The sequence below is a fragment of the Scardinius erythrophthalmus genome, assembly GCF_964197995.2.
Source record: "Scardinius erythrophthalmus genome assembly, chromosome: 8".
Taxonomy (NCBI): Eukaryota; Metazoa; Chordata; class Actinopteri; order Cypriniformes; family Leuciscidae; genus Scardinius; species Scardinius erythrophthalmus.
The window spans coordinates 17,673,713-17,689,958 of NC_138228.1; the positions used below are offsets into that span (position 1 = coordinate 17,673,713).

The 16,246-nt window shown below is 39.6% G+C and overlaps 1 protein-coding gene across 1 annotated transcript in view; it reads left to right on the forward strand.

Moving 5' to 3' along the window:
• Nucleotides 1–16,246, forward strand: part of shank3a (SH3 and multiple ankyrin repeat domains 3a) — a gene marked incomplete at its 5' end in the record, with an annotated part of 235,337 nt that overhangs the window by 132,299 nt on the left and 86,792 nt on the right. The window contains 2 exons of the mRNA XM_081372532.1: nt 43–109; nt 1,993–2,335. Coding sequence (XP_081228658.1) covers nt 43–109; nt 1,993–2,335 — 410 coding nt within the window. The remainder of the gene's footprint in view (nt 1–42; nt 110–1,992; nt 2,336–16,246) is intronic.

The following is a 16,246-nucleotide window of genomic DNA, read 5'->3' on the forward strand; positions in this document are numbered from 1 at the left end:
GGAAGTGTGGCAGGGAAATAACCCCTTTTTTTATTTCTGTAGGTGGCTATTATAGCTGGGAACTTTGACCTGGCAGAAATTATAAAGACTCACAAAGCATCAGATGTTGGTAAGTGTCTCATATACCTCCACCATCATTAGCTGCTTTAAATTTGAGCAAGCACAAACGATCCCTCGTGTTAATGAATCCCTACAAACACAACAGAGCGCCACAGCCGGCGAACATGAAAATGAGAGTGGTCCCCTGTGTTTCTGTGTGCGTTTGTGTGTCCGCGGCGTTCGTGTGAATTAGAGTCATCACTCTAATCGCCAGCATCGACAGCAAGGCTAGCTCATTCCACGCGCTAGTTCTGGCGGGGAATAGCAGGCAGCCAGTTGTCGGGCCACTGTAATGGATCGTACCCATTAGTGTGGAGTACCATTGTCATGGCGACGGAGAGGGGTTAATCCCCGAGGCTCAGCAGGTGTTGGGAGTTTGATTTGAGCCAATGGCAGTGTAGCCGCAGGCTCCGATATCTCATCACAACGGTGTGTGACCTCGATGAAGGATGGGATGTACGCTCTCACACACACCGACAGAACGCACAGAAGCAGCCTTAAAACACACCGTTTATGGGATTTCGTCACTAATGCTCAATGTGTCCATTTTTTCTTTCTCTTATTTCCATCAGTTACCAAGAGAGAGAAGTGAGCAAGTGTGTCCTGAGCGGGCTGGGCAGTTGGCCTTTTCACTCTGAATGGATGGGCAGAAGAGTAGAGGATTTAAATAAGCAGACAGCGTGGCTACAAAGCGCAGTATTTACACTGCTCAAACAAGCAGCCCAACTAATGTTGCCCGTCTTAAACTTTCTCAGGGTAAAACTATTGACTGAGATATACAATGGATATACAAATAGTAATATATATGATAATTATTAGTACTGTCACTATTAAATATTATAAAATGGCATAAAAATGAATAGAATTGAGCTGTACAGGGACAAATATTTTCTTAAGTAATATTTCTGTGTTTTTAAATAAAACCAGTAAGTTTTATTTAAGCATCATTTAAAACAAGATAAATTTACTTAAGATACTTAAAACTCTTCTTGTTTTTCCTTAATTTAACTGTAAATATATATTCATGTTAGACAGAATCTATCTATCTATCGTTCTATCGTTCTGTCTGTCCGTCCAACCATATATATATATATATATATATATATATATAAATGAAATACATCACCACACGTGTCCACTGTTATCTTATTGGATGTATTGAGTTGCGTGTTCTTGCTTCACGCCCTGCTCTGATTGGCAGAGAGCTGTTCATATCTGATCAGGTGACAGGTGGATGTTCAGTACAGCGGTTTGATCAATACTTAATTTACATTACAGATTAGAGAGAATCAGCTATGAGACTGACAGCAAACCATATGTCAGGATGACAGCGCAGTGCACTCTTTTATCCTGCTTGTCTCTCTCTCTCTCTCTCTCTCTCTCTCTCTCTCATTCTATCATTAAACTTGGCTGTCATTGAGCCAAATGAACTCTTTTGACCCTGATATACATGGCACCGTGCATTTTAAATTATATAATGGCTTTGAAACAGCAACAGTACAGAGTTTTACCTGCATTTAAGAGAGGTGAGATATTGCCATCTAGTGTTGATGCTCTTTATAAATGGCTTCCCAGGAAAAAAGAAACAGCCTCATATCTTGGTTATTGGAAAACAAGACAGTTTGTTGTGTAATATTCAGTTCTTTACCCAAAAAACATCCCAAGCAAACGACCCTTGTTCTAGCGGTCAGGGGAAACTGTGTTTTGGTTATAAATTATAGATGAGGTGCTTTGCAATTTGAGTACATCTTTTGTTTACCTCTTTGAATGCCTGATGAGGTTTCTGTACCCTTCATTTACAAATTATGGTAATTGTACGTCACATTTTGTCGGGTACGGCCCACTCTTGTTCAATGTGCCCTTTTGTTGACACCTGCTTTTCCTGTTTTCCAGTGCCTTTCAGGGAAACGCCTTCCTACACAAATCGCCGGCGCGTGACTGGAGGCGACACTCTGACATCATCACGCTCATTGCCTCGATCCGCCTCCGACAACAATCTGAACAACGTGGCTGATGCCGGCCCCGCACACTCCCCTGTGCCGTCTCTGAGGAGCCTGCCCCCTTTGGCGCACTCCGGGATAGACGCGGCGGCCGACGGCAGCCTGCAGAGCACAGGCAGCTCACTCTCCTCACACTCCCGCTCGCCCTCCCTCCAGCGCGTCAGCGAGGAGCCCGGCACGCACGCAGTACGCCGACACACGACCCTCACGCACTCCCACAGCCGCGGACGCCTCAGGTAAGCATCGCACATCCACAGGTCCTGATTTGCACCTACGGATCTCCACCCAAAGTTGGGTGCATCCAGCCGGTTGTTATCGCAGAATAAACCCTGACAGGGTGATCAGGTCTTTATTGAAGCTTGTTTCCACCACAGAATTAAACATTTTAAAAGATAATTACGACTTTTAGTCTCAGAGTTTGGACATTGACGCAATTGTGTGTTATAAAGTCAGAATTGTGAGATATAAACTCGATAATATGACTTTATTTCTTGCAATTACGAGTTCATATCTAACAATTCTGAGAAAAACAGTTAGAATTGTGAGATAAAAAGTCACAATTACCCTTTTTATTGTTTTATTCTGTGGCGGAAACAAGCTTCCATAGGTCTTGCATCAGCCTAAAGGGGTTTATTCTGCAATAACAACCGGCTGGATGTACTACCGCTTATTACACGGCTACTTGCCACAGTAAATAATTAGACACAAAATATTGACACGAAATATTGAGCTCCCTCGAAGTCTTCTCATAAATGTCTGTCTAGTTTGAACTTGCCGCTTGCTAGCAACTGCTTTCTTCGTGGCACATAAATTGCGATATGTATCTCTCTAAGATTTCATGGTTCATCATGGTTCATTGTGAAGGGTTGTTTAATTAATAGTATGGCATGTCTATTAATGGGTATAGCTACAGTAACTTCTTCATCTAGTCATCTTGAGATCCTTTCCATCTAAGTGGGTTATACTGTATCTCTTAAGCTTAGTAGTGAGAGATTTTATGAGCAGTAGGATAATCATATTCATCCGCACAGTCACATAGAGCCGAAGCACAACCGAAACAACATTCTTCTGCAAATGCATGCAGTTTTTTTTTTTTTAACCACTAGAGGGCCAAAAGTTACACCTTTAAAATCACTTTTACAATTGTCAACCCAAATTGGGTTTCATCAGCTTCCATATCCAGCAGTCACAACCCAGCATTTGGTTTGGAAAAATAACCCAGCATTTTTTGAGTGTAGTATCATCAGTTTACTCACATTTTTTCCATCCCCCCAAAAAAGTGCAGAAAAGTCTGCAGATTCTGCCTGGGCTTGGAATTATTAATTCCTCCATTAACAGCACTGCCAAATGATCAATGATTTAATTATAACTCTCAACATATCGGTCACACATCAGACCCCGTAAGAGGGGTCAAACAATGACAAAGTGTGCATTGATAATTCTGTTTCTAATAGCTTCACTCACAAAAGTACTGTGACGATCACATGGTTCATTGATGCACTTACAAATCATTCCGTGGTATTTTGGACATGTAAAAAAGCTCCATGGTATTTTGTAAATATTTCAAAGTACCATATTACTTAAAATCTGTCAAATCACTTCAAAGTACATTTCTGTAAAAGTGGTAACATGGTAATACAATGGTACTGAAATTCATGTTGATTGGCATTTACATGGTACTGCATGGTATTAGCATGGTACATGGTAAGAATACATTGGTATTGTGGTACTTGAACATGTTTCAGTGTAGTGCATCTTGTTCTTGGAAGTACCATGGTATACTTCAAAGTACCTTAGTATTAGGGTAGGGTACCCTTAGTAAGGGTAATTCCGTGCTGCTGTTATATACAGTTATATTCGCATACTGTGGTACATAAATAGTACTGTAAGGTACTTCAAGGAATACCATAGTATTACGATTAAATCAGTTGTTTTCTTTGAAGACTTGATGGTGTTTTTTGAAAGAGGTTATGCATGTAGTTTTGATACTGTTGTTGTTAAAATGCATACCAAGTGTTCTGAGTTATCATATACACTTTTATTCATGGCCACTGAGACCTGTATTGAATGAAGTCTCTCAGATTTCTCTGATCGTTCGCCTCCATCTAAAACACTAACACTGTTGTAATCTATCACATCCACGCTTGATCGACATTTGCTCCTTTTAAATCGTGCTATTCAAATGTTTAATATATATTCAGATTAGACTCTCTTCTCCTGCAGAGCTGCAGGACATTACTGGAATTGACTGTGTTTTGGGACTCCAAAAGGCCTTATTGAATTTCCCAGAAATATTGCTTTAAATCTCATATTGTGTATTTATTGCAGGAAGATGACTGACAGGTTTTTAGAGACCGTGAGACATAGCACTTTATAATTGTGTCGCTTCCAAATGGATGAAGAAAACGTTAAACTTACACAGATTAATTTGAAATTCAAACTCCTAGTGTTGCGTCTAATGTAAATAAGAAGTACTTTGAATTATTCCAAGGGGTAGTGGGTAGTGGGTGTTTGGTGGTTGTGTTGTAGCGCTAATCAGCACAAATCTGACACTGGAGAAACAGCAAAGGCTGTTTATCACCTTTTAGAGCAGGTGTAATGTTTCTACTGTCTGAAACACTCATCTGAAATGTGCTAAATCACAGCTATTATGCCACACAAAACAGTGTGACGTGCACGAGAGACCAGACTCACAATTGATTCCGATTGACTTTGACGTTAGCATTTTGCTAACCTAACATGATACTCTTTATGTGGAAATGGTACTGAAATAAACCAAACAATATATTGACTTGTAAAGCCACTTTTTGTCTATTCAAATCTTTTGTCTGCAAAAATAATCTGAATTTAAAACAATAGTTCACCCAAAACGGAAAATTCTGTCATCATTTACTCACCCTCAAGTTGTTCCAAATCTGTATAAATTTCTGTCTTCTGCTGAACACAAAAGAAGATATTTTAAAGAATATGGGTAACCAAACAGTTGATAGGCTGTAAAAATACTATGGAAGTCAATAGGGCCCATCAACTGTTTTTTTTTTTTTTTGGGGGGGGGGGATTGTTTTAAGAATATAAAAGTTAAGTTATGAATGACTTTACCTTCACTTTGAATTAATTTATATATGTCCTTGCTGAAAAAAAAGAGGATCTTACTAACCCCAAACTTTTGAACAGTAGTGTTTTATATTTATAGATCCTCTCAACTCTCCATCTGGTACGGATTATAAACCTCAATGCATTCTGGGATTTTCCTATCCACAAAGGATATATACCTTTCTCTTTGCATTTTGGCAAAACCCTGAAGCAGCAACATCACATGCCTGTGATGTCTTAAAATGCTGTCTAGATTAGCTGGGAGAGTACTAGGTTTTGGAATAGTATTTAACCACGTTTCAAACTTGTTTGTTATTGCACAGGATACATATTGCCGTTTTGTAGGTTAGAAAAGTGATGGCCTCTTTCTGAAGTTATTCTTTTGTGCTATATAACTTCCTTCAGAATACTGTTTGGCTTTCTGTGCTAATTTGGACCACAGGACTCTAATTTTACCGGCAGGTGTGATGTACTTCTGCTAATGAACAACACTTTAGGGCTCACTCTCTTTCTTTGTGTGGTCCTGAGGGGCGTTTGCTGTGTTCTGTCCTAGTTGTCCATCTGTCAGTATTTCCTGACATCCTGGCCTGCTAATATTCAGAACCACCGGCACCAGTGTGTGTGGTTTGTGTGTTTGTTTAATACACAGAATGTGATGATACATACAGGAATTAAGCCAAAGCGTCTGTCCTTGGTGTCCGGTCTTTTATAAAAGTCTCTCTGGTCATTGCCCTTTGTCTAGCTGCGTCCACCTGTCTCTCCCTGAGGTGACCGTGATAACCAGGAGAGTGTGTAATTAGTGCTGTAGTGGTGCGCTCAGTACTGGCCGCCCACTTCCGATTCAGGGTCAGATTCTAGGCCATGACACGTTGTTCTAAACATTGTCAAAGTGGATTTAGAGATCACAGGTCTCTGGGTGCACAGATGGCAGCAACACAGAGGAAACAAAGGTCAAGTGCAAATGTTATTGGTTTATTGTTATTGGTATTGGTTTACAGTGTATGATATTGAGTTAACTTTGGCTCTTGCAATGAATCCGTAAGTTATAAAAAGAAAAAAAATCTGATGAAGCTTCAGATAGAGGTGATAGTGTCACTGAATCAATCCCAAACAGTTCGTCTGTGCTTGTCAAATATATAAACCATCAAGTTGTTAATTTTTTATGAGATGAGATAATACAATGATGAATTGGATATAATCGTATATTGTACAATGAGATATTTTAAGAAATTTTGTGTGGCAGGGTCTCATGTTCTTTAAATATCACTGGAAAAATATTTTTTTTTTCTTGTTTTAAGCATAAACTAACTTTTCAGAAAATAATACTTTAGATTTGAGTTCATTCTGCTTCTAAAGTAAATTTTTTTGTGATTTTAGAATGTTTAAATTTTTGTACTGGGAAAAAAGGCAAAAACGTGTAGCGTTTTTTCAGCGTGTAGCATACATTTCTTTAGATATATTATTGTGCATGCAGCTTTGCAGCCAAGCGAGCTGAAACCAAACACTACATCAGTGGTCGTTTTTAAAATTGCTCGCCATTGACTCCTGTATTCAGTCACACAGAATGCTAATTTATGGGATTCATTCCCAAATTTAAATGCTGTTGTCAATCCCAAAACTTTGCCCTTTAACCAAGTTATATAATATACAATACATCACCTTGATGAAGTCTGTCATAGACAGTGTTCAGAAATAATGGACAGTCTGGGAGATTGTTCTTTATGATGTTTTGCCCATAACTCAATTTTGCTTAGCTGTTTAAATTGGAATATTGGGACCTGACAACAACCAAGTTGTTCTCGGTTGCTGGTTAAGCTTTTATATCCAAGTGATGAAAAGATAACTCATTAAAAGGCTGAATATCTGTTGCAGTGTTCCTAATGAATAATGCACAGTGAAAACTAAGAGTAAGTTTACTTTTCTGTGAAAATATGATTATAATATCGTTCAAGTGGGCTGGTTTGACTGTAAGCTGCCAAAAGCTCATCACTCATCATTAATTTGTCTCTTTTACCACCAGCAAAGAGGCTAAAACTTAGACCTTACCTCATTTCTGCTGTTTCATTACTTTCCCGATTTATGAGCTCCGTTTAGAGAAGAAAAAGAGAGATGGAAGGAGAATTGAGTGATTTATTGATGGCAAAAGGGAATCCATTTTGTTTGTGCAAGGCAGGTAAATGAGGTGTCACTCTGAAAGAGCACTCTCTCAGTCTGGAGCTTTCCGTGATGGATTCCACCCTCAGGACATCCAGACCTGCCACTCCCTCGACACTCACCCGTAGATGGAAGAGCTGGGATTGGGGGAGTGAGTCTGCTGATTTCCTATTGGCTGCTGGGAGATTTAAGAGGCGGCGCTGAGTTCAATATCATCTTCAGCATTCCTTTGTTTGATTTTCCCGCCACTCCTTTGTTACCATGGTCATGTCATTATGAGTTTGTTTGTTTCAGCTGTGTATCATTATGTCAGTACTTAACTTCCTCCTTTTCTTCTGTTTGTGGTCCTGTCACTTTTACATTTAGTGTGTGTTGCTCTACCTGTTTTGGATTCTTATTATTAAAACTTCGTGTTGGATCTCTCTTCTTCATCTTCGTCTGTTTGCCTGCAACCACCCGTGACAGATGACCGAACCACTAAGTGTAGGCCTATATGCAGCGGTTCACTGCTGTGGCTCAAGAGAACCATGACTCTTTTTCTTACACCAAACAAATGTTTTTCTTACACCAAACAAATTTTGTCATCTTGCTATCCCCTCCCCCTTCGACGACGAGACCCTGAAGTCGTTCTTCTGGATAGGGGCCAACTACCACCACCCTATAGAGCTCCCAGACACCACCGGACTTGACTGGAGGGCGTCCTGCCCCGATCCAGAGCACAGCCAGACCCAATGCTGGATTTACCACCTTTGACCACGGATAATTCGCGTGAGCCCCCCTTAGACGTAGAGGGGCCACCCGCCGCGACGAGTGAGCCAGGTCCCAAGAACAAGAGGACAGTGCTTACCGTCGCCACCGAAGAGGTACCCCAGAGTGAGTCTGACCCAGGGGTGTGAGCCCGCGATACCAGCAGAAGAGGGAATGGAAACAGAGGACTGGCTGATAGACTTCAGTGAGGAGGTATCGACTCCCACCCAGTACCTGATTCATCATCGCTGTTTAAAGACAGCACAGAGAACTTTATAAACTGCAATTTTTCTGTTAAGCCTTCATCATCGCTGCTTCCAGTCAACATTAAGGACTATATGGACTGTGATTTATTCATTTCATCGACCTGCATGGACTGTGTCATTTTCACTGTGATCCTTTCAGGTTTCATGTTACCACCATCACCGCAAAGTTCAGCCAGTCCTCCAGTCCCGCTGCCGCCGGAGGTTTACAGCCTCTGCGCCGTCTCCAGGGGTGCCCTGCTGTGACGTCGAGCTGCAGGTCGTGCAACTCCACCGGGTTCCCTCGTTCCACCACTTGGTTAGTCGTCACTCTAATTCCACCATGGACTTACGGGCCGTATATTATATTTATATTCTATAAATATCTTTTTCTATCTAGACTTCTTTCTTTTGATTTTGGTTTGAAATAATGTAATTGCTTGACAGTTTTCATGTGATTCACCCAGGTCCTATTCTGATTGTCTTTCTCACTGCAAAATATTCTAAAGGAATAAAAAGGAAAAATAAAGGGAAAGATTGGAGAGAGAGACAGAGGGAGAGAGAGGAGAAATAGGTAATTTCTTGTTGATAGTGATGTCTCCAAAATTGCTGGGAGGATAGGATGACCCAATAAACACAAACACACACACACATTTATGCTCTGCCAGAGGAGAGGCTTCACAGAGACTCCATTACACTCAATTAACCCCTAAAAGGGGCAAGACAGACTGAGAGAGATTCCAGCAGAAGAACGTAAGAGATGATGAGACATAACTCATTTCATTCTTTCATCTTAGTCTGTCCACAGAGACCATTTTGCGATTGTGCACTTATGCAAATAAACTGCAAAAAACCTGTTTGCAAGATAATGATTGATTCCGAAGCCTTATTCTGTTATTACAAAGCATATGAATCTCTCCACTGAGGCTGGTCTCTACATTTTTTGAACGGTCATTCCTTCCAGATAATGTCTGCTTGGCTTTACTTGTCAATAGAAGATGGAAGATTTCTTTAGCTAACATTTTTTAAAGAAAAGTGTAGTTTGATAGCAGCACAGTAGAGCTGAAATGAAGTTACGTTGAATCTATTTTTGTGATGTAAAATGGACAAGGCTCTTTTTTACACAGTAATCCCAGTAAATTATTGTAAAATTACCAGAATGTCTTTACTGGTAAATGCACAAAGATGTTGTTCACACAAGCAATGGCGTTCTGGCTTTTACCGTTAGAGATCATAGACTCAGCAGCACCAAAATACCAGTAAATTATGTGATGTCAGTCAGTTGTCTTCATTCGCCCACGTGAGGTGTTCAATTTAACAAAATTTTTTTACTTCTGAGGGACAGGCGTGAGGGGATTATCACACAGAACGTGTTTTTGCTCTTAAAAACACAAGACTTGAATGATACTATTCAACTGCTGAGCCACAGCACTAATAAATGAAAAAGAAGGCAAGGTCTTGAACATTTTATATTATTTCTATTATTTTTAATTAAACTTCTCACATCAACGCATTCTGACCTTGTACGTGCTCATACCATAATTATCATAATCTTAATTCTTTGTTCACACACAGAATTATACTGGTAATGTTTTGCTAATGTTACAACTTGTCAAATTGGTAAATTCTGTTTTTTTTTTTTTTTTTTTTTTTTTTTTTTTTTAAGTCCTGTTCACACATGATCTCTTAACGGTAATTTTCCAGCAAATACGGTATGTGTGAAAGGTGTTAATGACATACAAAATTATTCTAAATATTAAATACAATAGTATATAATAACACTGAAATATAGATATATAATGGAAGGTGCTCAGGGGCTATAGCCGACACTTGACTGTGCTCAGGGCCTTCTCTCACTGGAATGGACTCGGAAACTTCTCTCACTGGAACGGATTCAGGAACTTCTCTCACTGGAACGGATTCGGAAAATTCTCTTACTGGGACGAGCTCTGAGATTTCTCTCACTGGAACAGACTCAGGAACTTCTCTCACTGGAACTGATTCGGGAACCTCTCTCACTGGGACGAACTCTGAGATTTCTCTCACTGGAAAGGACTCAGGAATCTCTCTCACTGGAACGGACTCTGGAATATTTATATATATATATATATATATATATATATATATATATATATATATATATATATATATATATATATATATATATATATATAATATTATACAACCACTTTTTTTCTTCAAATTCCACCAAATATTTTCAATGAGATTTAAATCTCCAGACTGCACAAGCCACTCAAGAACATTCTATGACAGATCCCTGAACCAAACTTCAGTAGATTTGGATGTATACTTTGAGATGACTGTCGTGCAGGAACTTACATTTATCATCAAGCTTCAATTTCTGCACCGAAGGCATCCCCATCTTTGCCAAAATGGCTTGATGCTTTAAAGAATTCATGATGTCCTTCATACAGTCAAGATTTCCACTTCCTGCAACAGCAAAGCACCCCCATAACATGACTGGACCACCTCCATGTTTGACCATGTAGATGGAGTTTTTCTGCTCATAAGCTTTGCTAGCCTGGCAAGCCAGACCCACATCAAGATGTTGGGTCTGGGAACTAACCATTGGCAGGGTTCAATCCGAGGGGCGGGATAAACGGTTGTCTTTCAAATTCCCTCTGCACGCAATAATATAGCGCTACATCCAACCAGAACGTTTTCCCACCAGTGGAGCTAGTTGATAGATTAAACTTTTGCTGTATCTGGTCGGCAAAACTACGAACACATCTTCCTTTTTTAAGAATGACTTCAGTGCCATTCTTTGTTCTTTTCTCAAAGAAAAGCTTAACTCCAAGTCCTCCAGAGTCGTGGCCAAAGCCGATTCGAAAGGCCGCTGTTCGCCAGCAGCAGCCATTCTTTTTTTTTTCAAGTAGCAGGGAACCGTTGCAATGTTAAGCCTGCCCGCCGACTCTATACACGATGTGATTGGCCTAACTAGAGTTTGTTTTTTCCAGCTCGAAAGCCAACGGAGAGTTGCTAGACCACCCTGGCTGCAAAATAAAATTTGCTGCCGCTAGGGTGCATCTAGATTTCTAGGCTAAAGCTTTGCCTTTTTTGCACCAGATATATCAATGATCCATGGGTCCAACAAGTTCCAGTTTGGTCACATCATTCTTCAAGAACTCCATTGGTCTATCCAAATGAATGTAAGCATGTTCAAGTCGGCTTGTTAAGAGCTCTTTTGACTTGGCCTACTCAACTTTTGCAAGTGCAGCGGCTAAATGTATGTAAGTGTAACAGCACAAGTTATAGTTTGTTTGTTATCCAAAGGCTTAATTGTATTTTAACACAGTTATGTGATAAACTTACAAATAAGTATATATATATGTATGTATGTATGTATGTATGTATGTTATTGTATTATTCATTATTATTAATTATCATTGTATTTAGTTCAATTCATTTTTTATATATATTTATTTTGAGCTTTTATTTGTTTTTATTTCAGTTTTAGTCATTTTAGAGCCCCTGCTTTATTTTAGTTTAACTTAACTTAACTTATTTTTTTACAGATTTAACTAACAATAACAACAGTGTGAGCCGGTCTGGCATATATTTTACTTCAGATCAGAGGGTGTGTTTCATTATGTACATCCCATGGGGAAAGTAGAGATGATATCACACATACGGCGTGAGTTTGTGGATTAGTTGTTCACAGCGTGATGACAGCATGGGGACTTAGTCTGTGACTTCGGATCAAGCATCAGTCCTTTCTCTCAGGCTGCTATTACCTAAAGAGAGAGAAGGAACTGTGAGAGATTGTGGAAAAGACGCCTCTGATTCATTGTTGACACTGGCACCTGGCGAATCAAGACAGTTGCTTTCAATTTATCTCTCCATGATGGCAGTTGCCAGGGTTACTGAAGTATAGTTGGCGTCCAAGGAGGCAGCCGAGAGGATGCTCGGGAGAGGTATAGAACCAATATATCACTTTGTCACACCCTTTAACAGGACACTGTATGCCTGAGGGGTTTAGTGTGGTCAATCAGCTGAAGGTTGTTGTTCTGTGTGAGAGTGTTTGGGGTTCTGGAGATTACACATGTCTATATGTGTGAGTTAATACCTAAAGGTGTGTGTCAAGGTGTGTGTCATTAAGTCTGAATGAGGTCAGTGCTCCTCTACAGAGAAACACATGTTAGAGGTTATGAGCACATTCAAGCTGGGGTAGTTAAAATGATGCAGCCGTGTTTCAAAACCTGGGAAATTCCTACCTAGACAGCACCGAATGTTCAAATCAAACAATTAGAGGCATTTAAATATTTCAATAAACATTTTTAGGCATCATAACTGGATTCAAATCGAAACTTTTCAATAATTGCAGATCAGTTTGTGTTTCAGCATTTGAATCGAACATCTTCAAATCAATACGCATTTTAGACATTATAGGAATGTGCTTGAGAAATATAAATGTGTTCACATATGTTTTTATATAAGTGAAGTATCTATCCTGACAGCATCTTTGAAGGATCACGGGTAGATTAAAATGTTAAAATTGAGCATGTTTAGACATCAAATACATGCATTCATATTCAATGCTTTTGATTCAGACATTTAAATTAAACATTTTTGGCCATCATAGGAATATTTTAATGTTTTTGTCAAACTATTTTAGCAATCATAGATTCATCTGAACGTTTGAATCTAAAATATTTAAACATTACATGTGAGTTAAAATTGTCAAATTTAATGTTTGAATCAACTGTTTTTATATATCATAGGTGTTATCAAATAGTGTGCTTTTAAACCAAACATTAAAGTGAAGTGACGTGTAGCCAAGTTTGGTGCCTCATACTCTGAATTTGTGCTTTGCATTTCACCCATCCAAGTGCACACATACAGCAGTGAGTTTGAAAACACACATACACCCTGAACACACTCTCGGAGCAGTGGGCAGCCATTTTTGCTGCGGCGTCCAGGGAGCGATTGGGGGTTAGGTGCCTTGCTCAAGGACACCTCAGAAGAGAGCGCTGTTCAGTCACTCCCCCCCACCTACTTTTCTGCCGTTACTGAGACTCGAACTTGTAACCTTTGTTTTACAAGTCCGACGCTCTAACCATTAGGCCCCATAATACTTACCTAACCGGTCCTACTCTACCCACTCAGAGGCAGATGCACTAACAAGGACGCTATATACTACTTTACAATTAGGGATGCCCCAATCTAGTTTTTTGTTCCCTCAATCCGATCAGGACAGTAGACGGAATTGTCACTTGCCAGATCAGGCCAGTGCAGCATCGTCACAAAAGTTTATCATTTGCACGTGTTTATACGTCTTGTCAGTTTAAACATGCAAGTGATTTTTAACCATTCAGTCCACGTGTACTGAATTGAGTTCTCATTCTCGTGTGTAATAAAAATACACACAACAAAAGTATGTAAAAATGCCCATCTTGGTGAGCACGTAAACACTGTTGGTTGTTTTACTGAATGTAAACCGATGAGAAAGAAATCACATGTGAAACAGTATATTGGATCTGTGCATTTGGTCTTAGTGACAGCAGCCTAATATACCTGCTGCTGTGTCATTAATGCTAATCAAACAACAAAAGACAGTGAAAATCACTCACTGATCTTGGCTGTACAACTTTTGGAGCTTTAACAAGGATTAATCTATATTTAATCTATACATCGAAGAACATGCAGTATTATTTTACATTATTTCTGTACCTGAAAACTAATCTGAGACTTATTTGAGCTATATTTTTTTTAGCTATTTTTTATTTATTTGAGCTATTTCTTGTGATTTGTTTATTTGTTCTTATTTTATTACTGAAGTAGCCTGGCTAACGTCAGACCTCTTTCTCTTTGAGACGTGGTCTGGGAACCACATGTTCATTTTCTCGTATTTGAGGCGTGGTTTACGAATGCTCAGAGCCGTTTATTGGGCACTACAAATGTCTTTCAAATGCGCCTGTACGTAGCTCATAGCCAACCATTTCAATTATACCAGATGACGTATGTAGAGCGACAGATATTCAACGAAGAAGACGACGATGGGTCAGAGATTTATGTGTACACCAGAGTCCTGCACGGTCCGATTTTGTAAATCTGCACCCGCCCGTACCCGCAGTGCTTAAAACCGCATCCGACCCGTTTCCCGACAGCAGCACTAATTAAAAATCTGCACCCGACCCGACCCGCATAAAATAGAACCACACCCGACCCGCCCTGAAATAAAATCAGTTTAGACTATAACATTATAGACACACTTACAAATATGTTTATTGCCAGGTCATACAGAAGTTATTACACAACAATTAACACAAGGACAACTTCAGCCCGAAGCTGTCAAAAGGCCGGTACATGAAGAACATGGCTAACTTTACCACATAACTGAGTAGCCTCATCACATTTTACCAGTCGAACAGACGCGGCTACAACACTATATCTGCCACGCAATTTCGTCTAGCCTACATCTGACAATTTTGGGTTCAAACACGCCCTGCACACCACACATACTTAGTGTTAAATTTGAAAAATACCGTTCGATAGAACTGCTTTGTTACTACAGTTCCTGCATGCTTCCTCAGGGATGAAGTTCCACATTTGCGGCTATCCAACACGAACATGCAGCAAAGCCTTTCACAATATTTTCTTCAGATAACTCCAAATTTCTCCCACACACTGGACTTTTCTTCAACTCCTCAGCATCCATCTCGACGACTGCAAGCAGATCGCGCGCGCGGTTATGATGAATTTTTTAAAGTGAAAGTAGCCTAGGTAACGTTATAGATCCTGGGAGGGCGTGGCGCGTCGGCACAAATAAAATGATGTGGATTTTAAATTATTTTATCAACTTGAAATACAGGCATATTTTTTTGTAGATGTGTTCCTGAAAATATGCATATATTTTTACGTCTGTCATGTTGGATCCATAGATAAACAAACCGCTTCGGTGTGTCGCATAGACGTCGTCATCGTCTTGCTGCTCCCTCCCCGTTCTGTGATTGGTTCCCTTTTTGAGGGGAAAATCTGGTCCATATTGTCCAGGCTGCTTAGCAGCATGAATAAAGTCGCGCTGCGCTCAAGGCAGCATGGGGAAACCCAGGCTATTACTGAAGTATAACTTGTCTTCAATATTTGTAACTTTATATTAGTTAGACTAGTAGTTTTTGCTGTGCTATCTAAATTAAAATCAATCAATAATTGTGAAATTTCAATGTATGTAATTTTTGATGGCTCATTTATTAGAATATAATGAACAAAACAAAAGATTACAACAACTTTTTATTTCTTTTATGTATTCATTCATTGGCCTATTCAAGGCAGATAAAAACAAACAGCAAATAAACGACTTTCGAGTGATTTGTTACAACAGACCTCTTTGGTTCTTGCGTGATGCACGCACATTTGAGCTGCTTCTTGTCCTTTTAATGGCAGGTGGCAGACTTGAACGCCACCTACTGCATCACACATGCGTGACAACTGATGAAAAATAAAGGCTCGGGCTTAGCCTAGCCAATACGGATCAGTAAAAATAAATGCTTAATTGGTCCCGATACTGATCCTTGAGATTGGCTCGGGACATCCTTAATTGAAATACTTTACTCTAAATTGGTTAATGCATTAATCTTTGTTAACATTAGTTAATAATAATAATAATAATAATAATACATTTTATTTCTAACGCGCTTTTCTTAGACTCAAAGCGCTACAATATACAAAGAAAATAACAGCTACAAGGAAATACAATAAAAAGTCACATTCAGTTACAGTAAGCAGCTCTAAAAAGGTGTGTCTTTAAAGAGTTCTTAAAACAATCCAATGTTGGAGAGTCTCTAATTTCCGGTGGTAGAGCATTCCATAGACGTGGTGCTGAGACCGAGAATGCTCGACCACCCATGGACTTTAGTTTATATCGAGGCTGCTGGAGGATGCATGACCTGG